Genomic DNA, 25168 nt, shown 5'->3' on the forward strand with positions numbered 1-25168 from the left:
GCAATGAAATTATACCTCTAGCATACTGAAAGGAAAAGTCAACCTAGAATTCCATGCCCAATGAAACTGTCTTTCAAAAATTAAAGACTTTTCAAACAAGAAAATTATGAGAGAATTCCTCCCAGCATATCTATACTCTAGTATATATTAAAGGAAGTTCTTGAGGCAGAAGAAAATAATGCCAGATTGAAAAACAAAAAACAAAAAAACTTAGATTTCAAAAGAATGAAAAGTGCTAGAAATATGGGGGGAGATTTAAAAAATTACTTGTCTCTATTTAAAAAAAATTAAATATAACTGACTAACAGAAGCAAAAATAATATACTGTGGCTAGAAGAATAAAGTAATATATTCTAGTTGTAGACTGTGAATTCAGTGAGTAGAAGTTGAGAAGAATCTACTCAACTAGTAGAGTAGAATCTACTCTTTGAAAGATACATTTAAGAAAATGGAAAAGAAAGCCAATTCATAGACTAGGAGAAAATATTTGCAATACATATATTTGTCTAAGGATTTGTATCCAGAATATATTTTTAAAAGAGCTCAATTATAAAAAGACAAAAATAGGCAAAATATTTGAACAGACACTTCACAAAAGAAAATATCTGCATGGCCAATAAGCACAAGAAAAGATACTCATAATCACTGGTCAGCCAAGACATACAAAATAAAACCACACTGAGAAATCAGTACACGAATATCTGAGGTTTAAAATTTAAAAGACTGACAATATCAAGGTTGGTGAAAATGTGGAACAATTAGAACTCTGTTGGTTCTATAAAATGGTAAAGCCACTTAGCAAACAATATATCATTTTCTTAGAAGCTAAACGTACTGTTACCATATGATCCAGTAATTTTGCTCTTAGATATTTACTGAAGAGAATTAATAACTTATGTTTGCAAAAATACATGTATACAAATGTTCATAGCACCTGTATGTAAAATAGCCAGACACTGGAAGCAACCCAAATGTCCATCGACAGGTGTATCAATAAATTGTAGTATATCCATACAATGGAATACTTCTGAGCAATAAAAAGGAACAAACTACCTATACATGCAACAACATGAATAAATTTCAAAAACATCATGTCAGTGACAGACCCCAGACACAAAGACTGAAATCATAGTATATAATTATATGAAATTTCTAGAAAAGTCAAAACTGTAGGGACAGAAAATAGATCAGTTGTTGCTTGGGTTTGAGTGGGGGAGCAGGAATTGACCACAGATAGGCACAGGGGATATTTTAAAGTAATCAAATTGTACATTTAAAATGAGTACATTTTATTTTATGTGAATCTTACCTGAAAAATGTTGCTTTTAAAAAGTAGATTCTGGCTTCTGTTTAGAGAATAGGCATGGGGGTTGGGGTGCAGGGGAGCAAGGCAAAGTGAGAAGCAGGGAGACCAGTTCAAAGACTACTGCAATAATTTAGGGTCTCAATAATCCAGGGAAGATGACAGTGGTTTGGGTAAGAGTGGTAGTAATGAAGGTGTTAAGAAGTGGTGAGATTCTGGATAGATATTTCAAAAGTGAAGATGATGAGATTTGTCAATGAATTGGATTTGGGTCAAATGACAAAGAAATTTCCATCCTGAACTACAGAAAGACTTGCCATTTAAGATAACTTGGGAAATATCAGGTATGGTGGCTGAAAAGTGTTCAGCTTTGGACATGCTAATATGAGATGCTCATTAGACAGCTTAGGGGCAATACGAAGAGGTGTGCATATGTTCATGCACACACTAGGAGGAGGAAGACATACACTTGGGAAACATGAGCACGTACACTGTATTTTAAACCACTATATTGACTGGGATGACCAAGGGAGTAAATATATAGAAAGAAGAGGTCTAAAGATTGAATCTTGGCAAATTCCATTTTTAAAGTTTGAAAAAAGAAGGAACAAGCCAAGAAGAATTAGAAGGAGAACTGAGAAAGTGATATCCCCGAGCGAAGGGAGGGACATCTAGGAGGGAACGATCAACATTGTCAAATTCTGATAAACAAGTGAGATGATGTCCAAAAAGATCATAGTAACGTTAAGAGCAAATTATCTGAGATACCATTTCTCACCTATCTGAATAGCAAAATCCTGAAAGCGTGATAACATACTCTGTTGGAGAAGCTGTGGGATAACAGGAACTGTCATACTTTAATGGTAGAAATACAAATTTCCCTATGGCACATAATTTTGTACTTTCTAGCAAAAGTGTGTATGTGTTTGCCCTTAGACTCAGAAAATATTATTCCTAGGATCATATTCCAAAGATATACTGGCAAAAATACAAAAGTCTGTATGAAGTAACTAGTTCAGCAGCAGAACAGCAATCTACTTTCTTCTTTTATATGGGAATGCCCTAGGTAAAAAGAAAGTGACCCAATCAAATCTCCTTGTAAACCACATCGTGACAAATCTGGTAAAATAATGATATTTGCTCGCATTTCCTTGTCAATGGAATACTTTTAGCAGGATGTATTTGGTTGGTTTAAGATTGCTTATGATAAAAAGAAAATGCTAGATTTGGATTTGTGGGGTATGGGTCCTTGGAAAATGTCACATAATCAATGTAATAATCTGAATATAAAATGGAGATGTCTATTAACTAAAATATAGCCCCCTTTAGTATTAAGTCCTGTAGCTGAAAACATGGGACCTGCTGCCTTTGTTCTTTTCACAGGGAATATTGCCTAAATCCACCTCTCACCCAGTTTTAATTAGCCATGCTAAATGAGAACCTTTGGAATTGCCTGAATCCTCCTCAGGCATTAACTCTAAGCAATACAGAATTCCAGGAGGGCAATAAAAGATCACTGTTCTAATTAAGGAAAAGGTTAAGGTGGAGTTTTGATTCCCATTAACCCCCTTTTATCAGTCCCAGCTACTATATAAGGCAGAAGTTTCCTGAAGGAAAGTAATAGATTGTCAAGGATCAAACAAGGTGGCTCCTCTGATTGCTTCAGTTACACCTAATCTTCAAAACTAAACAGGAAGCGCAACAGACCAAGGCAGTCTATTATGCCAGTATGCGTCTAACTTAACATCTAACGCAATGCCTTTTTATCAATCCCAGATTCAAAATCTAGCCAGACACGGTTTGCATTTTCATGGACTGGAAATCAGTGTTATATTATTATATTGCACATTAAATTTCCTGGCATATTGCCATAATCTAGTGAGTCGGGATTTGTACTAAACAACCATTAAGAGCAAGTTAATGCACTACATAGATGCTATTATGCTAATTGACTTCTCAGAGGAGAAAGGTTGAGAGGAGTTAAGAATCACAGTCACCTTTATGATAGATAGAGGATGGATGATAAATCCAGCTAAAATTCAAGTCCAGCCCAATCTAAGAAATTCCAGGAGCAACAACAGACATTCCTTAAACTGTGAGAAATAAGTTACTGTCTCTAACAAGCAAGAATCTCACAGCTAGGATTTGAGTTTTGGCAAAATCACATTGCTCCTATAAGAATATTGCTAGCCCCTATCACAAAGTTATCAAAAATAAATCTTATTTTAAGTGGGGTTCTGAGAATAAAAAAAAGATTTGCAGAGGATGGTGGCGCAGGGAGCCCAACTAAGACCTCATGATCCAGCTGCTCAGATTATTTAAGAATATTCACCTCCTAGAATATATGTAGATATGAAGCCTTTGGGAGAAATCAAATAGGGCTACTCAGCAAGACCTCTTGGATTTGGACTTCAAAACTAAGAGGCAGCTGTTCATTAAAGCCCATTTGAAAGACAGCTGCTAGCTTGTTACTGGGTATTGGTCAAACTGCCCCCCACCACAGAAGAGGATCAAATAATTCTGAGGCTAGATATCAATCCTGCCTTGGACGATGCCAGAGAGATATTGAATAGAGAAAAGGCAGCATAGCAAAGTTGACTAAGAGGCAATGCTACATGGAAGAGTGCAGTAGGTGGGAAGTTTGGGGGGAGCGCACTGAATACGAGAGCATGTTGCTCACAGAGCCAATGAGAGAGACCTCCAAGGATCTCCCTTCCCTACACTGCTCAGTGGTCCAAGCCCTGTGATTCTCACCCCAGCCAAGACAAGCAGCTGCCTGGTTCACTAAAGGGAGTTCCTGCTTTGAGGCTGTGTTACTGTTTAGAAATTAGCAGCTATGTGCCTTGCTGATAGAAAAAACCTTGAGGGGAGAAGGAACAGGCAAGGCTGCAAATTTGGCAGAGTTGAGAGCTGCTAGTTTAGCAGTGGGAGAAGAACTGGGTCCCTGATCTCAGAGGAGCATTTGGATATTTGCAGACTCTGGGCTGTAGTCAACTGCAAATGTGTCCTAGATCATTAGACAATAGAGAATATCCTTACGTGGCACTCAATTAAGGAAATCTCTGTGGAAATTAAGAAGAATGTGGGTCATGTGGCTGTTCACCCAAAAAAATCGGTTTCCAGCTCTGAAAAGAGACCGGAATTGTAAGGCAGATGCCTTAATCAAATTCCTGAGTTAGCTACCTGGGTTCTTAAAACCAGCAGATATGGAGGTTTGGATACAGAAGCAACCTGTGTCTTCCCTAGCAGAGGTGAATGTTACATAATGAAACCTGTAAAAACCTGTACCATAAAATCTGAAACAAACCAAATGGGATCCAGAATTTATTGAACAATGGACTCTAGTCACCACCCCTATAATGGGGAATGTGGTACAGGAGAAGTCATTTCTGCTGAGAAGGAATAGAATGATCCTATAATATTAACTAATACACGCTGTGTCAAATAGTAATTTCTCTTCTACAGCTGTGTGGTGTAACAAAGAATCTGTAAGTTTATTTATACAATTAAATAAAAAGCAAGATTTATGCAAACAGTGATTCCCCAGGATGAGAAAGTATTTTGAGGAAGCTGAATTAAACCTCCCCATAGATACAACACCTATGGAAACTAACTGGCCAGAGAAGGGAGTGAATTTGGCCTCAGTAACTTATACTCAAGTGCTTCCATCAACACACTGTAAAAAGGTTCAAATTCCTGTGGATAAAGGAAGAAAAAGAGTAACTGAGTTGGTAAAAGCAATTTAAAAGACCTATGAAGCAGCACGGTCATTGTTAAGGTATTCTGTAGAGGAAATTCTTGCACCTTCTAAGCTGCTGGTCCATGATCTGTTTCTCTCTGACCACCAAGGGAACATTCTCTGGGGGAAAAAACCCCACAGGTGTCCCAGTCTAATATTTTTGTAAACATAGTCTAAATATCTTTAGGCTAAAGAAATGTGCTAGTAGGAGTGCCCTTATCTGTGGAATTCTCTTAGCAAGATTATCCCTTGAATCTATGGATTCATAAGGCATGGCTCTGGGGAAAACGTCACATAGGCCCTTTGCCAATCTAAGTACAAAATGGAGATGCTTCAGAATTTAAACAGCCCCTCTTTTGCTATGTGAGGTCAGACACAAATCTCATTTAGAGACCTCATCTATTACTGGCCAGAGAATGTATCCAATGCAGAAAGGAAATACCAAGGTAGCCACACAGGATGGACTAAATTTCTCTTTGATTTGCGTGAGGCTTTTGATTTTATATCCTTGAAATCATTAGTAAATCTGGGATAAGAACCCTTTATTTATTAGTAAATCTGGGTAAGACCCCTTAAATTGTAAGTCTATTTGACTGTGAATCCTTTCTGTTAGCTCTAGTATGCTAACATTTATACCTAAGATGAGAGGATATGACCATTTATACATATTTGCTTATATTAAAAATGGAAGTGGGAACTATAAATTTTTTAATGGTTATCTATAAGGGGGGAGAGGTGATGGGTTAGAGGGAACCAGAATAGAGGCCAGACTTCTCTGAGTATATCTTGATTCATAGATTTGAAGTTGAAACCTCAGAAGCATTAAAAAAAAAAAAAAAATCCCCCAAAGTGAAAGGGGAATGAAACCAATGAAACTAATTGTATTGAGTTTGGTGGCATAATACATAGAAACCACTTTAAAGTGGCTTTAAACATGGGAATTTGGCTGTATATCCTTGCTGGGATATACTCTAAGGTTAAAAAGAACAGCAAAAACAAAAATACCCTTTAAACTCTTGTTAGTAATCATATTGTCGTTGTACTGTTAATTTACTCAGAGTCTGTTGAACATTTTATGGGAAAAAACAAATAAGAATGTTGAAATCACTGAAAACCACTTTGTGTTGTGTTAGAAGGGAAACAGATATAAAATGTATGAGATCAAGTAGCAAGTATCCATATGAAACCATGATGTATTTTTTAAAAGTACTAGAAAAATATACCCAACCCATTAGCAATGAGCACTTCTAGTGTCCAAATAGTGGTCTCTAAATATCATTTGCCACTAAGAGAAACCAAGACTTACTGGAGAAATGGCTAGCTCTATGTCTATAGCAAGCAATGTCCAAGACGAACCTGGAACATCTTGTCATACCAGAAAGCAAATAAGCTATTAATGACGACAAAGGTCATGTCAAAAGACTCAGAAAACAACTTAAAGAGACTCCACTGGCCAAAGATGGAACACATCGAACATCAATGAGGAAACTGCAGTGAATTAATACACATAAAGTATTTTTAATCCATGAGTTCAGAAAGATACTTTTAAAAATCTCATTTGTCATCTTTGGAGACTGCTAGAGGACCAAGTATTCAGAAAACAGCTAAATCAAAGAAAAGAATCAAGCATTTATCTTGTAAAAACAGTTCTTCTTGGTATCCAAATAGTTGAATTGAGATAATTCAAAAGCTATAAAATATGGAAGTAAAAGCAAAACTGATTATCACTCATGGATTTCGGCAACGTTCATCAATGGCTTCTAACATCACGAAATGGAGACAACCAGGAATTATGCTTCTCCTGACAGAAGAATACTATAATATCATTTATGAAATATTCTTACCAATAATTGAACCTGGATGTAACCAAGCTTCTAGATGTAATTCACAGATAATACAGGAGACAGATGGGAGCATGGGAATACAATTTTCAAAATCCAGACTGCAAAAAACTCTGTAATTTTCATAAAATGAGGAAAATATCTAGAATAGTGTCATAAATCATTGAGTATTTTCTCTTGTGTTGGATTTTGTGGTTTGTAACTGTGATACTTGTAATACCCACCGTCATTTCATATACAAAAAGGACAGATGTCTTTGAATCAAGATGACCTAAAAGATGGCAGAGCAAGAAAACCATATACAAATAGAGCTAGAAACCCGATGACACTGTGAGACTGTCAACCTCTACATCAAACTACCAGAAGTATGCCATATATCCTTTTACTGTTTAAGGTAGTTTGAGTTGAGCTTACTTGTACTTACAACCCAAAGCATCTTAATTTATAGATTAGAAAAAGAGCTACATACCGTGGAAACGGACCACCTCCAATGAATATATTTAAAAATTGAGGCTCTATAACTCTGTAAGTCCTACCTATCTATCTCTCTATATACCTATCTATGTATCTATCTTTTTAAACTTATAAATAAAATTGAGGAATAAAGTAGAAGGCCATACTTCTTTCCTTAGTTTTTAAGCTGCATCAGAGACACATTTGAGTTTGAGATTCCCCTCCAAATCTTCTTCAGTCACGAATCGCTGAGAATCTTTTAGATATTAACTAGTTACCCAGAGGAAAATATTGTGAACAACCAGAGTGTTTAAAGCCTATGTTCTGTAAACACTCTAAACTGATAGATTTTGAACTATTGTGACTAGATCCAAAATAAGGACAAAACTCTTGAAGCAATATATGTACTTAATAAATATGATTCATTCTTCTATTTTCAACTCTATTTAATTATTTATGGATTACAATCCACTATATAGATTCCATAATCTACTCCCCTAAGGGTTTGCAACCTGCAATTTGAAAAGTCACTGATATAAATTAATTTACTGCATTATTTTTGACAGATGATCACCTTCTCAGAAAGGAAAACAGATGCATCATCACTCTTGCAAACAGCAAAATACTAAGGACAGGAAAGCAGATACTCACAACTTTTAGGTTTTCTGCATAAGTAGACTATAAGATCATTTAGAATAAATTACTGCTAAATTTCTTCAGTTTCTGATACATGGAAATAAAAGGGTATTATAGGGCTTCCCTGGCGGTGCAGTGGTTAAGAATCCGCCTGCCAATGCAGGGCACACAGGTTTGAGCTCTGGTCCAGGAAGATCCCACATGCCACGGAGCAACTAAGCCCGTGTGCCACGACTACCAAGCCTGAGCTCTAGAGCCCGCGAGCCACAGCTACTGAAGCCCGCGTGCCTAGAGCCTGTGCGCTTAGAAGCCCGTGCTTCTCAACAAGAGAAGCCACTGCAATGAGAAGCCTGCACAGCACAACGAAGAGCAGCCCCCACTTGCCACAACTAGAGAAAGCCCGCACAAGCAACGAAGACCCAACACAGCCAAAAATAAATGAATAATTTTAAAAGACAAAAGGCTATATAGTTACTGCATGTTACTCAAGGGTACGGTTTGGTTGCCAAGTTTTCATATCTTCTGAAGCTTGTCTTTGGATCTTTGACAAAATCCAAGTTAGTAAAAGCGTTTAGTATAGAGGCAGCCTGGGTTTTCTTCCTCTCTGATACTCTACTACACTGTGACTCATTCCCTACTCAGGATAAATCCTAAGAGATCTGCATTCAGATTAGCCACTAGTCTACTACCAAAGTATACCTGCTGCAATGACAATGTGCAGGTGTGACACTGCACTGCTGCCATAAATTGTACCCTAGAGGAGCCTGGGGGGAAAAATGTGTTTCTCTTAGTAAGTGGATTATTAAAAAGGAGTAACTTGAATACCCATCTTCTCTGCGAGTGTACCACAAAAAAGTGAAGGGCTTATCAACCTCTTTCTTCTTCTATGTTATTTTTATTTGTAGAATCAGGGAGGAAAAGAACTTAGCTCTGTAGCTTTATATTACAGATGAGTAGTTAAGACTCACAGAGGCTGTAGTAAAGTTGACAAGTGCCCGGTCTCCAGAACCAAACTTCCTGGGTTCAAATCTACTGCTCCTTAGCTGTATGATCTTGGGCAATATGTTTAATATACGGTTCCTGAAAAATAATAAGTATTAGAAATTTTAATGAAAAGACTTGCACAAAATCAGGCAGTTAGGAGAAAAGCCAGGACTATTGCAGGAATACAGGACACTCGGTGTTTCTAAGGTATATACCAAAGCTTACTACTTGTGGTATTATCTTTTTTCTTCAGGCTATGTTTTCAAAGCTCATTCAAAAACATACATTTGTATTTAGCACATTTTTTTACTGCTTCGAATGCTTCCATTTATAGTTTGGTTTTCTATGTCTGAAAAGCTCTCTCTTCAAAAGAGGTACTCCAGGCACTACAGTGCCTTAGGGCATTATTAGAAACATGGGTTTTCAGTGTACTGTTGAATCAGATATACTGCTTAATGGATATTTCAGGTGATAGGCTGTCAGAAGAAAATTAGTTTTTACTAAACTATGCATTCTCTGTGAGTTTTTTAGTATCAAGTAAAAAATTAACAGAAAAACACTAAAGCTCTCTCAATAGCCAATTATGTTATTACATATTACTGTAATTCATACAAATGGTCAAGTGTATATCATTTGACAATATTTTCTATTTCTCCTTTAAATTACATATTAGATTTATAAACATCAGGCATAAAATTTATGGATCACACTGTATGGAAAATAATATTTTAAGTACTATTTATCATGAAATTATAAGGTGAAATTTATACAGAGACTCCTCACTTTTCATAGATAGATTTATAACTTCTAGTTTCTTATATTCTTCATACATGGGTCATCCTAGCTCTAGTGATAATATTTTCACTATTCCTTACATGAAAAATAATTGTTGGTGATAATAAATGGTTATAATAGTCAATTTTATAAATTTTTTTCTTATAGAGAAAAATTAGGACAAGAAGTGATCAGAAAATGGGTAGTGCCCACTGATTTAGTTATTTATTTTCCTTTTTAGTGCTTCTTTACTTTCTGGCACTAGAAGATGCTCTAGACTTATCTTGTATTTTCCCCGAACTAGCCTTGTCAAGGTGTTAAGCCCCAAGTTTAACATCCCGTGCCAATAAATTTTTCCCCTTTCCAGCCATATATACTGCCTTCTCTAGTAGAATAACTAGATCCACTCCAACATGTACTTCCCTGGTTCCAGGTCCCATAACCTTTCAGTGAACACAGTACTTCTTCCCATGGCATGTACTTATTACTGCCGTTTCCGCTTGAGCCGTGCTGCAATCTGACCCTCATTTTCAGTCTGGTGAGGAAACGGCATGTTTTGGCAAGTACTATTTCTGACGATCTGCTGTAGGTGAGGTTTTGGGGGGAATGTCTAGGCAAGATGATTGCCTCTAACGAGGGTAAAGGAGCTGCTTCTGCCATCCCGGAGGGTGAAGGAAAATCTGGGGTTCAAGATATGCCAGAACAGGTTCATCCATTCAATTGTCCTCATTCCAGGTCTCAGGGTCCCACTCTTTCCTTATGAGGCCCCTAATTTCAACACAGGAGTCAAAGCCGAGCATTCAGTCTCCTTTGCAGTATAGCTACCCTTACCAGTAAATCCTGAACTCGACTTTCCACACTTTCTGCCTTCCAGCTGCTGGAAATTCGGCTAATTCAAATGTTGATGTGCATTTTTCTGATGCTCACAAAGTGCCTCTAGTTTGTAGGTGGCTATTTTCATTTTTCAAGGTTTCCAAAGCCTTTATCAGAAAGCAGTCAACTCCACCTTCAACAGACTCCAGAGTTCCAAAGCAATTAGATCAGACAGTTCTGCTGGTGCAATTGTTGTCTAGGTGGGTAGACACATTCCTGGTACTTCCCACTCCACCACCTTCTCAGAATCCCCTCCAAATTGTTACTTTTTATTAGTGGAGAAATAGCAAATGAAATTATTTCAACATCCGAATTGTTTAAAGAAAAAAAAAAGCAGTTAACTCCACAGTCCCTATTATTTCCACTGCTTCTATGCCAAGTGCTATCTATCACACTGATGTTTGACCTACACCTGGTCCTCAAGCCAGTCTACCACTGGTGAAAGTCTTAGTAACTGATGTTACACCAGGGTCATCACCACCACCAATGGGGTCCCTATCACTGAATGCCCCATGAGTGATACAGTTCCTGATTCCCGTCCTAACGGGCTAATTCTGAGGGCCACTTCAGGTAACAACTGACTTAGCCTGGGTTCCCCGTGAAGCGGACATGGGACAAGGGCTTGCATATAGGTTGATTTTGGTAAAGTAATTCCAAACAGCAGTAAAGAACTAGGAACAGTAAAACGGGAAATGAGGGAAAGGCAATATAAGTTGTGTTTTGATTTGGCCACTGCTGTGAGCAACTGGAGTGTGGTCCTTTTAGGTGTCTTCTACAGAGCTGTGTGGAATCGACCTCCGAATTGTCAAACCAAGGGATGAAAGAGAGGAGTATTTATCCACCTATTCCCATCCTTCTTGGAAAAACAAATCTTGTATATTAACACATATATGTGGAATCTGAAAAAATTGGTTTGGACGATCTTATTTACAAAGCAGAAATAGAGACACAGATGTAGAGAACAAACGTATGGATACCAAGGGGGAATGGGAGGATGGGATTGGGAGATTGGGATTCACATATATACACTATTGATACCATGTATAAAATAGGTAACTAATGAGAACCTACTGTAGAGCACAGGGAACTCTACTCAGTGCTCTGTGGTGACCTAAATGGGAAGGAAATCCAAAAGAGAGGGGATATATGGATACGTACAGCTGATTCACTTTGCTGGACAGTAGAAACTAACACAACATTGTAAAGCAACTATATGCCAATAAAAAGTAAAAAAAAAAAAAAAAGAGTTGTCCCATGAGGTGTTAGCTCCCTCTCACATCCAAGGTAGTTTACGCTCGAGACTGGCTAAATATACTTTTAGCCAGCCCAAGCTGAGGCAGCAGACAAGCCATGAGACGGGATGCTGTCAGTTCCCTGAGTCCAACTGGCTGCTGGAGTAAAATGTTAGGCTGAGAGGATGGGAGGTGGGTCAGGAGAGCTTCCTAATGCACAGTGGTGGTAAGCACCGAAATACAGTAATGTTAAACTCCTATGGAAACGTCAAAGGGCACGAGGAGATGAGCCTTGGGCTTTGAGGCATGAGCACAAGTGTTGAGGGCTTACTGTAATTGCTCCACCATTTGCATCCTCTCTCTTTTTAAATATCAGATTAATTAGTTATCAATATATTCACTATCTTCTGCCCTCAAAGCCTAACATTTTAAAAAGAAGGAAGAAAAGGAAGAGATAAACTTATTTTTTCTGTGGCAAAAATTTTTTTAAGGTTGAAAAAGAAGTATTTGGGGGCTAAAAATAAAAAGTATATTTCCCTCTGGACTGTGACTTAGTTTACTGGAGCTGAGAAAACACATGAGAAAGCACCTGAATAAATACATGCACAGTGTAATCTATTTACGTGGCAAGAAGAGAGGATCTGCCTGATAACTATAGTGAACAATTCACAACCCAGCAAGGAAATGCATTTATGCGTATCTTAAACAAAGAAATGATATTCTTTCATGGTCCTAAAGTGGGAAAACAAATTTGAAACAGCTATTACAAACACCCACTCTCAAATACTAAGTTTCTATAGGGTGCATTGTTTGTATCTGACTAATGGATAAATTTTCCCTGAACTGCATGTTCCTTTCCAAAGAAAATGTTTAACATAATGTGTTTTTGCTTGCTTGGTATTAGAAGAAGGAAAATATTTCTTATCTAAAGAAAAGAAAGTCAAGAGATATTTTCAAAGCATCTAAACAGATAAAAAGAAGATACATATTAGGTTTCAGATAGCTCACAAAGTGCAACATCCAAATTCAATCTTTACTATAGTTTTGATTGTATCTAGGATATTTGTGCTTTACTTTGCTTAACTTTATTTGTGCTTAACTTTATTATAAAGTTATCATTTATATCTGAACCTTTGATGCAGGTACTCCACATTCTCATTAACTCTTGGTATTGTCAGTCATTTCCAATTTTAGCCATTGTGAATTTTTAATTTTGGTTATTTAGTGGTATCTTGTTGTGTTGTTATTTTTTGTTTGTTTGTTTGTTTGTTTTGCAGTACGCGGGCCTCTGTTGTCGCCTCTCCCGTTGCGGAGCACAGGCTCCGGATGCGCAGGCTCAGCGGCCATGGCTCACGGGTCCAGCCACTCCGCAGCATGTGGGATCTTCCCGGACCGGGGCACGAACCCGTGTCCCCTGCATCGGCAGGCGGACTCTCAACCACTGCGCCACCAGGGAAGCCCTTTGTTGTGGTTTTAATTTCCATTTCCTTGGTGATAAGGGAAGTTGAGAACACTGCTATACTTTCTACTTATTGCCCTTTTATATATTTTCCTCTGTGAAGTGTCTGTTCAAGTCTTTTGCTCTTTAATTGGCTTGTCCTTTTATTACTGATTTGTAGGCGTCCTTTATGTATTCTGGGAAGAGTCCTTTATCAGATATATCTATTTTAAATATTTTATCCCAATCTGTGGCTTGCCTCTGCACTATCTTTTTTTCTAATTCTTTTTTTTAAATTGAGGTATAGTTGATGTACAATATTACATAAGTTTCAGGTGTACAACATAGTAATTCACAATTTTTAAGGTTATATTCCATTTGTTGTTATAAAATATTGGCTATATTCCCTGTGTTGCATAATATATCCTTTTAGCTTATTTATTTAATACATAGTAGTTTGTACCTCTTAATCTCCTACCCCTAACTTGATCCTCCCCCTTTCCTCTCCCCACTGGTAACCACTAGTTTGTTCTCTGTGAGTCTGTTCATTTTTTGTTATACAGTAAGTCACCCATATACCAATCTTCAAGTTGCAAACTTTCAAAGATGCAAACGTGCCCAGAGAAAGGACGAAGACAGACAGAGGAAGAAGTAACTGAAGAACCGAAGAGATTCATGATGCAGGAAATGACAAGGGGATTTTCTTTATTTGAGGAGGCACTGTTATTTTTTGAGGCACAGGAACCGAATGTAGAACATTACACGAAGGTTGCAGCAGCCGTTCAGGATGCAGTCCAGTGCTACCGTGTCATCTATGACGAGAAAAAAAGAGCTACTACCCAGACATCACTGGATCATTTTTTCAAGCAGGTAAATAGAATTGAATCCAGCAAGGAACCAGAACCTGTGCCATCCACGTCAGGCGTGAGTGAAATTGAAGCTTGCCCTCTGTCTCCTATTGCTGTCAATCCTTCAGCTCTACCATCTCCCACCTCCTCTCCTTCCTCCAATCAGTAACTCTTCTTGCCTGTTCACTCGATGCCAGCCCCTGTATGCCACCTGTTGTACTGTACTACTGTACTTTTCAAGGTACTGTACTGTAAGATTAAAAATGTTTTCTTTTTTTGTTATGTATTATTTGTGTGAAAAGTATTATAAACCTATTACAGTACAGTACTATATAGCCGATTGTGTTAGTCGGGTACCTAAGCTAACTTCGTTGGATTTATGAACAAATTGGACTTATGAACACACTCTCGGAACAGAACTCGTTCGTATATAGGGGACTTACAGTGTATTCACTAGTTTAGTTTGTTTTATTTTTTAGATTCCACATATAAGTGATATCATACAGTATTTGTCTTTCTCTGACTTTTTTCACTAAGCATAATGCCCTCTAAGTCCATTAATGTCATTGCAAATGGCAAAATTTCCTTCTTTTTAAAGGCTGAGTAGTATTCAACTGTATATATGTACCACATCTTTATCCATTCATCTGTTGATGGACACTTAGGCCTGCTTCCATATCTTGGCAACTGTAAATAATGCTGCTATGAACATTGGGGTCCATGTACATTTTTGAATTAGTGTTTCCATTTTTTTTCAGATATAGATACATAGGGGTGGAATTGCTGGACTGCCTCTTTGCTTTCTTAAATGGAAGCTTTTGACAAACAGAAATTTTAAATTTTGATGAAGTTCAATTTCTCATTTTTTTTCTTTTTTAGTGATTTTTATGTCCTGTTTGAAAAAAATCTTTGTCTACCCTTGAATGTGAAGAGTTTTTCTAGAACTTTTTTCATTTCACCAGTCACATTTAGGTTAATTTTCCTGTAGGTTGTTAGGTAAGTTAATTTCTTTTCATGTTTTTCCAATTATTCCAGCACAATTTGTTGAAAAGACTACCCTTTCCCTTTGTCAAAAATCAATTGACTATATGTAGTTCTTTTTCTGGTTTCTCTATTCTGTTCCATTGATATATTTGTCTAAATCTATGCAAGGTCATATTTTCTTCATTATTGAAGCTCAATAAGTCTTAAAGTCAGGTAGTACAAGTCCTCCAACTTTGTACTTTTTCAAAATTGTTTTGGCTATTTCAGGTCCTTTGCATTTCCATATAAAATTTGAATCAACATGTCAATTTCTACCAAAAAAAAGCCTTCTGGGTTTTTTTAAATGGGATTGCATTGAATCTATAGATTGATCTGTGGAAACAAATTAGGCAGTTTATATTTTCTCTTTATAAAGAAATCTGTAGGTAGCAGTCCAGATATGACATGTTACTCTATTGTGCTGTTTGGAACCCAGGCTCCTTTATCTTCCTACTGAGCTATTCTTGGGTTGTCTCCTCATTAACACAATGGAGCAAGCATGTTACCTCGGGTATCAATTCTATAATTCAGGAAAAAGGGAGAGGGAAGGCAAAGGACAAAAGTACATGGCAGCAAAGTCCTTCATCTGTGAGGCATCTTTTCTTGAAGGCCCATCTAACACTGTATACTTAAATCTCGTTGACCTAAACTGTTTTACAGTGCCATTTCTACCTGCAAAGGAATATGAGTAAATGTAGTTCTTGAGAAAATCCCCTAAAAATTCAAGCTATATAAGAGTTAGCAAAGAAGAAGAGGAAAAACGATATCGCTGGGTAGGCAACTAGGTATCTGTACAAGTAATAAAGGTTCTTCTTCTGTAAGACTGCTAATCTCTGAGTTAAGAATGGTGGTAAAGGACCAGGTTTGGTGGAGAAGTTCATAGATAATCTACTAGATGGCTTCAAGCTATGAATTATAACACAAAATTTGAAAATTATGGACCAGGAGTGTTTGATGTTTGTAAAATAAAATGAAGACATTTTGACATCTTGTTTAACAGCATTAAGAAAATGTCATTTATTTGCAAATGAAAGCAGAATCTGTTGGCCGAATTCAAGATTACTTCATTCCACTTTCTTCTACAGAAGAAAAGTAGTCATAAGACAGGAAATACAGCTAATTAAATAGCACATGTATTTTAATAATGCCTTAACAGATGTGCACCTCCTGTTCAACTGAAATATGTCATTGTTTTCTATTCATTTCAAAAATGGACAGAGGAGTCTGAGTAAAGAATTATTATACACTACTATGGAGTTCAAAAATGTACAAATAAGATGTTCAGTCATAAGCTGGCTGAGGTTTAGGGGAGTGGGAAGAGAAATATTGATTTTGGTTGACAGAGTCCGGGATATGTGGGGTGATGGTGCTGCAAGGCAGATGGTAGAGCCCCTTGGCATGATGGCTCCTGGACTAAGTGACTCCAAGAAACATTTTCACTTTATAGATAAAATCATACATGAACTTTCTACTTTCTTGTTAATTCACACACAATTTGCCACAGAGATACTACATACTTTCACTGACCTCTATGAAATATTTATTGTTGAAATGTGTTCATGGTGTCTTGAAAGAGATTATACTTATTATTAGTTTACCTTAAAAGGTATAGAGAAGAAATGATTGATGTGGTCATCTACTATACTCCTACACATCAGGTTTCTCTATTAGCCACAGGTCTGACTCTGGTTGTTTCCACTCTTCTCCAAGCAGTGTGTTAAAACTGAAAGGCTTGAAGTATTCCAGATGATGGCTAAATGCAAAGAAAAAGATGGTTGGAATTGAAATGAATTATGCATTTGTGAAAAAGCTGTCCTGAAGGGCTATTTATTTTGTTATATCTGTTATAGGACATTCTATTTTAAGAATATCAAAGGTAAGATGTATTCTACATGTACAATTTTCTCACTCTAGCAATCATTCAACTCTGAAAATATTCACCCATATCTCAAAGCACTCTCCTTTCAGTTCTGCAGATAGCTCCCTCACAGCTGGAGGGAGAAATAAAAACCAACCCTGAAAACCTGACTCATTCCTTCTAGCCTTAAACAAATCATATTATACTCTTACAGATGTTTTAATATTCAAACTTTGATGATTTATATCAGTTATGTAAATAACTGTTTTTTTAAAGGTTTCAGCTCAACAGATTAAAGAACAGACTCCTTTGCCAAAGCAAGGCAGGTTTATGTAAAAGAGGGTTAATTCTAGTTCTTTTCTTTCTAGGAAAACCATTTAACCATTAGGAAGCTTTCTATTGTGGTTTAATGAGAGAAAGGTTAGCTAACATGCTGCAATGGAACTCTGCTCTGTAGGAAATCATTCTGCCCTAGCCAATGGCATAATCATACTTTTATCTAGAGTAAGCCTCCGATAACCTATACATAGGAAGCCTGAATACAGGAATACATTAGCTTGTGAAGAGCCAGAGAAACATGCCATCTTGCTATGTGAGCCCTGGGTGAGTTACATCTAGATTCCTGTCCTACTCTGTCCATCTGACCAGGCGGGGCCAGTTTTAGTCAACCCAGATTAAGCAGTTAAGAAAACGACAGTGAAGGATAAGAGAAAGAAAGGGAGAAAGAGGCCTTTCCTAGAAAAGCAAGGGGAAAAGGGAAAAATGCATCCGGCAGAATAAAGGAATAAGCTAGAAGAGATAAAAAGTCAAGTACAGCAGAGTAAGAGCACGACAGGAAGGGCAAGGGAGAGGGAGAACAGTGCAGCACTTTCCAAGGGTGAAAAGGCAGCGAAATCTGTGTACCAGAGTACAAAGCCCACTACGATGTCTCTGTTAGGCTTTTCTAAACACGCAGACTCACGGACTATGTTGGCCACTTGAGTACGCGCTATAGCTATAGTGCAGGAATCTCAGCTTGCCCCAGGACAGAGGCTGGCTTTCCTCCCTGAGCTGGTAGTGTTTGCAGCAGTCCAGAAAGGCTGGCCAGGGCTACATTCTCCTTAAGTGACAGCTTCAGGTGCAAAGAGATCAGACTCAAAATGGGAAAGCATAGGAGATCTCCTGGCTTGTATGCCCGCTGTCCAACAGGAGACAGTATTTCTTGCAATAACTCCCTAGGTATAGCTTCCAGGGTCCCCACAGAGAACATTACTGTTAAAGGGAAATCCCAAAGCTGTGCTGTCTCCATCTATGCTGCCTAGAAATAGAGCTGACATTTTTATCCTTATGAGGTTACCAGGAGAAGAGAACTAGAGAGTTGACTTAATGTCAGATTCTCAAGCAGCAAGGGGAAAGGATTTGCTCTTTGCAAAACCCTTTGCTCACACCAGGAAAAACAGATGCCTCTGGCCATTTCGCTCTGAAAGGGATCATAAATAAACTTACAACCACACTTCTATGCCAGTTGTAGTAATACTCACTAAGCAAGACTTTTCTCACACTGCCATGGAAATCTAAGTGCTCTACTGACAGCAGTGAGAGAGACTATGTTTGTCCAAAGTCAGTCTGCCAGATACTCACTGAAGACCATCAGGACACATAGAATTCTACTTGGTGCTTTTACACGTGTCTTCTTTGACCAAAAAATGTTACTACTACTCTACCAAGAATTAATTTTTAAAAACTGTTATAGTTGGGACATATTTTCATTTATTTTCTACTTACAAATCAGGTTTTTGTCCTTGCTGCAGCTCATGTGGAAGTACAGGGTAAAGAGCTTCATAGCTTCTTTTATCTTTTGATCCATGAATTGCAAATGAATTGAATTTTGTCACATTTGGTGGAAAATAACTCCAAGGAAGATAAGCTCTACCTTCCCATTTTGTCTCTCCTCTGGACGCTTTGAATGATAGATCAAGTTCTTGCTACAGAAACAACATGTGAAACACAAAAGGTAAATTCATATTTATAGTAATATTTAAATATGTATATATTAACATTAAAAAATCTATCTTATACACTTAAGGATTTTGTCTCATATTTTTATTTACTTACTTTCCACACATTTCTTTTTCCAGAGAGTAAAAGCACCAAATGCTGTCCATGGCTGTCAAAATTAAAATTCTTCATGAGTGTTTGAAATAAACATTATTTTCTTCACTATCCTTCATATCTGCCATGTGTATGCTTGTAACTAAATTTCCAAATAATTAAAAGATGCAATACGAATATTGGATAATTACAGGGACAGCCAGCATGTTCAGTTACTTAAAAATGGCTTCTTTGAGTTTAACACGTTCCAGGCAATTGCCGTCAAATGCGTAAAGCTACACATGTTCAGACTCCTTTTTATATTCTTTAAATAGGAAACTATATGAAACTATACTTCAATTGGTTAGATGCTCCAAAGTATGCAAAAGGGGCGGGGTATCTGGAGTTCATAATAAAACTCGTTCCAAAAATGAAAGTATCCTAAGGGAAGCCGGCACCAATTTCCAGGTCAAAATCCAACAACCTATTAAAGGTTATTTCTATAAGAAAACTGTCTTGAAGCTCATTAGGAAGATGGAAGATAAAAATATAGATTGTCTAAAACTACTTAACAGGTTGAAGACTTTAATTTGTAACTATTTTCTCATACAACTGTCCTTGACCTATCTGCCTGCTGTGTTTTCCTGCTTTCAACCATTAGTTCTGACACTGATGTCACATCCTCAAGGAGAAGCACAACATACTCCCAAAAGAAAATTCTAATAAGAGAGCATAGTTGGGATTATCCATGTCAGTAAGAATCAAAGGATTTCAAATAGTTACGTGAAGCAAATTTACGGTCTCTGGAAAAGACTATATCTAAACATTTTGACACAGATGGTCTGTTGGGAGCTTTTCAGGAAGGGTTTCCTTCAAGAAACTAGTCTAACAGAAAACAAGTATTCTTTTCCACTTAAAAGTTCTCTGCTTCCTTTTATTGTTATTATGCAACCTTAAGAATATCCTAAGAACAATAAAAGTTCTTAAAAATTCAAACAAACATATTCAAGTTGCTTTCCTAGAGGTTAACTGTCACAGAAGTTGATTGCCTGAAGCAAAACCATGATTCTTGATTATTAACTGTCCTGATGTATCTAAAAACAAACTTTTAGAATTTATTAATTTTATACATTATGGTTATTGAATAATTTCCTAACAAAAGATAATCTAATTATCTGATGTATCTTATGCTAAGTCATCACTTCATAAAAATAAACTGATATTATCATCTAAAAATTTAAACTAAGGATGTAACTTTAGAATTCTAGCAGATTCAAGTTCTTGACTATCTTCTAGACAAGTTCTAAACCTATTTGCCTTAGCTTCCTCACGTGTATGGTGAAATTTTCTTACCTCACATTACAGTTTATGAGAATTAATCATATTTTTCAATAAAAGATTTTGGCATGTTAGTTGAAGGGTAACAAAGATATATAATTACTCTTCTGAAAAATATAATTGTGAACAGCTATATTTTCCACACTAGTACTAGCAAGAAATCAAAACCAGGGAAAAGAAAATGATATCTAAAATCTCATTGAAATCAATTGTTTGGGACTCTGCTCAGTCTACAAAAGGACAAAGGCTACTAGATAACAGATGCTGAGAAGTATTTAAATGTCATTTTAAATGAGTAATGGAAATATAAAGAAATATTTCATTACTAAATATTAACTTAAAATTTCTTATAGTTTAGATAACAGGTAGGTATAGATTTACTTTTTGACTTCTACAAGAAAAATACTGCCAACCAGGTAGAGAGTTCCCAAGGACCAGTTAAATTTGTACAAAAAGAGTCCAAGGTTAATATTTTTCATAAGTCTAGGAAAAGCCATGTGTGATTTAGTTTTTATCCTTGGCACTGAACATAAAGTGACATAGTATACACTCAGTAAATGAATGATAAATAAAGGAAGGAATACATGAATACATAATTACGTATAAAATTAAAGTTTAATCTAGCTATTAAAAGAATCCCCTAAAAGAAACATTTTCATAAAGTAGTTCACTTCGTTATATCTATATGCCTCCCTTTATTTCTAAATAGTTAATATATAATAATTCAAATTTAGAGTTAATAATAAATATGCCTCTCTTTATTTCTAAATAGCTAATATATAACAATGCAAATTTACAGAGTAAATAATGAAAGAGTTTTATACTAATTTTTCATTTTGCAAAAACACCTTCAAATTTATTAGAAAACCAACTACATTAGTGAATTGAAAACAGTATCAACATAATATTTTTAAAATCTTATATATTCTACATTATACATTTACTTGAAAATAAGGAATTATATATAATTCAGATTAATTCAAATTAGCGTTCTGACTAGTTAACTAGAATTAGTGAGCGTTTACTATATCCATGATTTATAATTAGAAAATAATGTGTTCAAAATATGTAGCAGTGAGTTAGAAGAAATATTTTATACTTACGGACAAAGTTCAACTTCTAAATACTGTTCAGTTATGTCATTCAAGAAAAATGCTTCCACAACTTTTGAAAACAGAGATATGACATATTGAGAAACAATTTTTTTTCAACAATAAATAATTTGTTTATACCTTTAGAATATAAAGTGAATTAATGCATTATTTTTAATTAAAGCTATATCACCACTAGGAAAAGGGGAAAATAAAATAAATAGACATTGCCTGGAAGAAAAAAATACATAGAAAATAAATCATCATTTTTCCCCCATATCAGATTGCCATAAAATAAAAATATTAATGAAGCCTAGTGCTGGTGAGGTTGTAAAGAAATGAACATATCACACAGACTCTGAGCTAGTTATCTTCTTCTAGGAATTTATCCTAAGGAAATAATCACACAACTGAAAAAGAAGTTAGATGGTATTCATCAAAGTACAGTATTACTCAAAAAGAAATGGTCTAAATTGTTATCTCCTGTTATATAAATAAATATCCTATTACATAGGAGACCTGGTAAATAAATTATGGAATCTGTGTATTCCATGTAACAGAATATAATGCAGTCATTAAAATAAAATATACAGTTAAATATTTTTTGATATAGGAAGATATCCATGATATTTGGTAAGTAGGCTGCAGAGCAATAACCAAATGCACATGAAACAAAAATGTGCACATATGCCTGTGCCTAGATGCCTGCAAAACATGCACAAGAATGTAATGGTTGGTTATCTCTGACAGGTGGAATACACGTTGAGTGATTTTTCTTTATAATTTCCTGAAATTTTCTGAGCATGTTTATTTAAAAAACTGTATAATTATAAAAGTGACATGTTTCTTTTAAATTATTAAAAGAACATAAACATATATCTAAGTAAAAAGTCAAAGTCCTTTTCTTCCCACTTTGCTCTAAAACCTATCAGACTTCTTCTGTCCTTCCATAATCTATTTTACCTGCATAGATTAAAAAAATATATATGGAATCATTTTCTGATTACAACTTGCTTTTTTCACACACACACACACACACACACACACAAACTGTACAGCATATAGATACCTAATTCTTTTTAATTACTGCATAGTATTCTTCTATAGAATGTTATGATTTATTCACATAATTCTTTATTGATAGACATTTAGGTTGTTTCTAGTTTTCCATGTGTTATTTTTATAATAATAAGATATAGATATAGCCCCATCCACAACTCAGAGTCTTACTGTTCCTTTTGAAGTCTTTTACCTATGGCAAGGATGGTAGGATGAAGAAGAGATAATAAATGAGGGAAACATTTAGGAGGTGAAACTGACAGGACTTAACAAATAAATCCAAATATGGAGAGTGAGAGAGAAGGATATCTTGGAAAGATCTCACATTTCTACATTTGGTGATTCGATGTATTATAGTGCTATTGATTGAGATTGGGCAATTAGTGAAAGAAGCAAGTTTATGAGAGAAGTGGATGAGTTGAGTTTAGGACTTGTTGAGTTTGGTGTCTATAGTACCTCCTGTAGATTACTCACATTACTGTGTACACCAACAGGAAGCTGGTATATACAAGTTCTATGACAATAAAAGACAACATATGTTTAACATATGATAGATTAACACTGACAAAATGCATACTATATAGATTGTACAGAGAAAGTAGATGTTAGTATGGACTAGAAGAGTCATCAAAGGTTTCTTTGAAGAAATGAAACCTGAATTAGACCTTGAACGATGTGCATTAGAGGCAGGGGGACTCGAATGAGAAAAGGTACATGAGTGAGAATATGCACGAATGAGAATATCAGCCTTTTGGAAGTCAAGAACTTTTGGTTTAATTTGATAGCTTGATTCAGGAGTACCCTGGAAGCTTATGGGAAGGGTTTGAACCTTATCTTAGGGACAGGAATGATTTGTAATCTAGGAAATGGCATCATAAAGATTATTTAAGAAAGATAAGTTTGGTGGCTTAATTAGGATTCATTAGAAGGTGATCATACAGCAAACCTGAAACTGGAATTTCATGGCCGGTCTTTTAGCCCTCACTTAATGTGTGAGATTACTTGCCAGAATAAAATAAAAACTACATTTCATGTTTAAGTTAATGGTGTTTTCATAATAAGTGAAACACCCCAAAGCTTCCATAAAGAAGGTTTACAAGGTTAAAGTGGCAATTTGAAGATACTCAAAAACAAAACAAATGCTGAACTCAGAATAGGTAACAGAAGTAAAGGAAGGAAATATAGCAGCAATTAAAAAATCTGGATTTGTAATTGCCATTTTTCACTGTTCTAGTTATATAGTCGAAGTCACATAGGTAACGTGAAAAAGTCAAGAGTGTGAGATTGGTAGGAAATATCAGAAACTGCACATGTCAGTTGCTCAGAAGCACTCACTTCCTTACAGCAAGATAAAATAATAGTTCTATGAAAGGTTATTATAAAAAGATTTATGTCTGCAATAAAATACAGGACTTTCACTTACCTTCATAATCCCACAGTTCATTGAAAGGCTTTCCTGGTTCTCCTAGTGGGGCTGGAGGATCATTGAAAAATGGAGCACTGACTTCCATCATCACTCCTCTATCACCTGGATTCAGCCTGACAAACACTGGCTCATGCTTCACTGGAAAACCATCCCAAGTGTGTTCAATTTTAAAATCCATTTGAAGACTCTAATGGGAAAAAATATTTAAAAAAAAAACCTCTTTAACAATTTACAAATGTTTCCTTTAGAAAGAAATGAAATGAAAATTTCAAAGCCAAATTTCAAAGGTAGGAAGGCAGCAGAGTGACAAGAACAAGGTTCTGAGAGTCAAAAGGCCATTTGTGTTATGGTAAATCATGGACATGGAGTTCTATTATAAAATAGGTAGTTGGATCCTAAAAGCTTTAAGACTTTAAGTCTAGATCCACCTCGAGTTACCTACTAAAAAGTGTATCAAAATAGTTTTTAAGAACTGTAATTAAATCCACTGCAAACTGTTCATGTATTTAACAACTCTAAGCACTATGAGTTTATATGCCATCCTTTGTCTTATTGTAAAATGTGCAGATGAATTACTGGATCCCCTGGGAATCAAGATCTTTATAGCAAAATTCAATTTGATTTTTCAAAATCTCTATAAATGAGTGCAAGCATTGCTGTTAGCACCTGTTCTTTTGGCTAAAACTTTTCTTTTTGGGGTGGGAGTGGAGGGGTCTTCAACCATTTGAAGGCAGGCAGAGTTTAATATTGTCTTCCCTAGTCTCAGGGTATGGTTTTTCTTAGCCTTTTCAATTTTTGATATTTCAAGTGTTAAATGACCATTTGCTCGGTTAATCCCTTTTCTCCAACTGAAATATGGGAACAAAATCTGCTATCATTTAAACTATGAAATAGACTAAGTACATCTGATGCAAGCAGTATTTGCATTTTAAATTGTTACTCTAAGGATTAAATGGAAGGACACAGTATTATATTAATAAAATTATGTTTTGTTGAACACTATGGATCAAACACTTTATAAACATTATCTCATTTAATTTCACAAAAACTTGTAGAGGAACTATTATTATCCTCATTACAAACAAAGAAACAGACTTGTCCAAGGTCAAATAGCTAATAAATTAAGAAATAAATCAAGAAACTGAACCAATGTCAGCCATGCTTTCCCAGACTTTGGTACTG

The 25168-nt window shown here is 36.0% G+C and overlaps 1 protein-coding gene across 6 annotated transcripts in view; it reads right to left on the minus strand.

The window, feature by feature from the left end:
* Window positions 1-25168, minus strand: part of C4H4orf33 (chromosome 4 C4orf33 homolog) — a 90133-nt gene that overhangs the window by 57012 nt on the left and 7953 nt on the right. For 4 of the 6 annotated variants that reach the window (XR_010942852.1, XR_010942854.1, XR_010942855.1 and 1 more), the window contains 6 exons: window positions 23984-24173; window positions 21514-21574; window positions 19097-19148; window positions 18767-18966; window positions 16743-16897; window positions 8941-9052 (listed from right to left, as the gene is read on the minus strand). Coding sequence is in view for 1 of the 6 variants with exons in the window: in XM_067735091.1 (XP_067591192.1) it covers window positions 16792-16897; window positions 18767-18966; window positions 19097-19148; window positions 21514-21574; window positions 23984-24173 (609 nt within the window). In the remaining 5 variants the exon portion in view is untranslated. Of the gene's footprint in view, window positions 1-8940; window positions 9053-13952; window positions 14086-16742; window positions 16898-18766; window positions 18967-19096; window positions 19149-21513; window positions 21575-23983; window positions 24174-25168 lie in introns of those variants that run through there. The other 2 variants (XM_067735091.1, XR_010942853.1) reach the window with 2 other exon arrangements.

Source organism: Pseudorca crassidens, chromosome 4, assembly GCF_039906515.1.
Source record: "Pseudorca crassidens isolate mPseCra1 chromosome 4, mPseCra1.hap1, whole genome shotgun sequence".
Taxonomy (NCBI): domain Eukaryota; kingdom Metazoa; phylum Chordata; class Mammalia; order Artiodactyla; family Delphinidae; genus Pseudorca; species Pseudorca crassidens.